Source organism: Orycteropus afer, unplaced genomic scaffold (genome assembly GCF_000298275.1).
Source record: "Orycteropus afer afer isolate SDZICR_OR568_19922 unplaced genomic scaffold, OryAfe1.0 scaffold00131, whole genome shotgun sequence".
Lineage (NCBI taxonomy): Eukaryota > Metazoa > Chordata > Mammalia > Tubulidentata > Orycteropodidae > Orycteropus > Orycteropus afer.
In genome coordinates, this window is record NW_006921718.1 from 3,072,470 (window position 1) to 3,073,811 (window position 1,342).

Genomic DNA, 1,342 nt, shown 5'->3' on the forward strand with positions numbered 1-1,342 from the left:
CACAGACACCAGTGATATAAAATACCTGCAGTCCTTACAGAAACAATAGAAAACAGAGTAATCCCTCACAGACAACCAGACACTATGGGAGAGAGATCCAATAGATCTACTGCCTTAGGACCATAGTACTGGGGGACACCAGACTCAATTGGCACAACAAAATACATAAAAGTCTCGTTCCTCATCTTACATTCGTGAGTAGTGACTGGGGTCTTAAAAGCTCTCAAGTGGAGCGAGGAGCGGCTGCAAAGCCGAGCGGAGGAGGCAGGAACCCGAGCGTGAGCAAAAGCTGGGTGGGCCCCATGGCCGGGATCACCACCATCGAGGCGGAGAAGCGCAAGATGCAGGTTCTGCAGCAGCAGGCAGATGATGCAGAGGAGAGGGCTGAGCGCCTGCAGCGGGAAGTGGCGGGGGAAAGGTGGGCGCGGGAACAGGCTGAGGCTGAGGTGGCCTCCTTGAATCTTGTATCCAGCTGGTTGAAGAGGAGCTGGACCGCGCTCAGGAGCGCCTGGCCACTGCCCTGCAAAAGCTGGAGGAGGCAGAGAAAGCTGCTGATGAGAGTGAGAGAGGTATGAAGGTTATCGAAAACCGGGCCTTAAAAGATGAAGAAAAGATGGAACTCCAGGAAATCCAGCTCAAAGAGGCTAAGCACAACGCAGAAGAGGCAGACCGGAAGTACGAGGAGGTGGCTCGTAAATTGGTGATTACTGAAGGCGACTTGGAACGTACAGAGGAACGAGCTGAGCTGACAGAGTCCCGTTGCCGAGAGATGGATGAGCAGATCAGACTGATGGCCCAGAACCTGAAGTGTCTGAGTGCTGCTGAAGAAAAGTACTCTCAAAAGGAAGACAAATATGAGGAAGAAATAAAGATTCATACTGATAAACTCAAGGAGGCAGAGACCCGTGCTGAGTTTGCTGAGAGATCGGTAGCCAAGCTGGAAAAGACAATTGATGGTGTGGAAGATAAACTGAAATGCACCAAAGAGGACCACCTCTGTACACAAAGGATGCTGGACCAGACTCTGCTTGACCTGAATGAGATGTAGAACACCCCAGTCCCGCCCTGCGGCTGCTCCTCCCCTTGACCCGACTCCGCCTGAGGCCAGCCTGCCAGAAGCTGACCTTTAAACTGAGGGCTGATCTTTAACTGGAAGGCTGCTTTCTCCTCTCGCTATCCACCCTCCCTCCTTTCCCCATCACACCTTTTTTTTTTGTTTTGTTTTTCCTGCCAACTATCTCTGCCTCTCCCCAGAGATTCCAGCTGGGCTAGGGGCTGAGCATCTTTGGGAACAACATTTAAGGGAACGTGAGCACAGTGCAAGTGTCTAAAAGCATGTTGT

At 51.8% G+C, this 1,342-nt stretch overlaps 1 protein-coding gene across 1 annotated transcript; it reads left to right on the plus strand.

Moving 5' to 3' along the window:
- Window positions 1-302: 302 nt before the first annotated feature.
- LOC103200535 (tropomyosin alpha-3 chain-like) lies at window positions 303-1,048 on the plus strand. Its single transcript, XM_042781548.1, is given in 2 exon segments — window positions 303-462; window positions 465-1,048. Coding segments are annotated over 2 exon segments (744 nt in total).
- The last annotated feature ends 294 nt before the right edge of the window (window positions 1,049-1,342 follow it).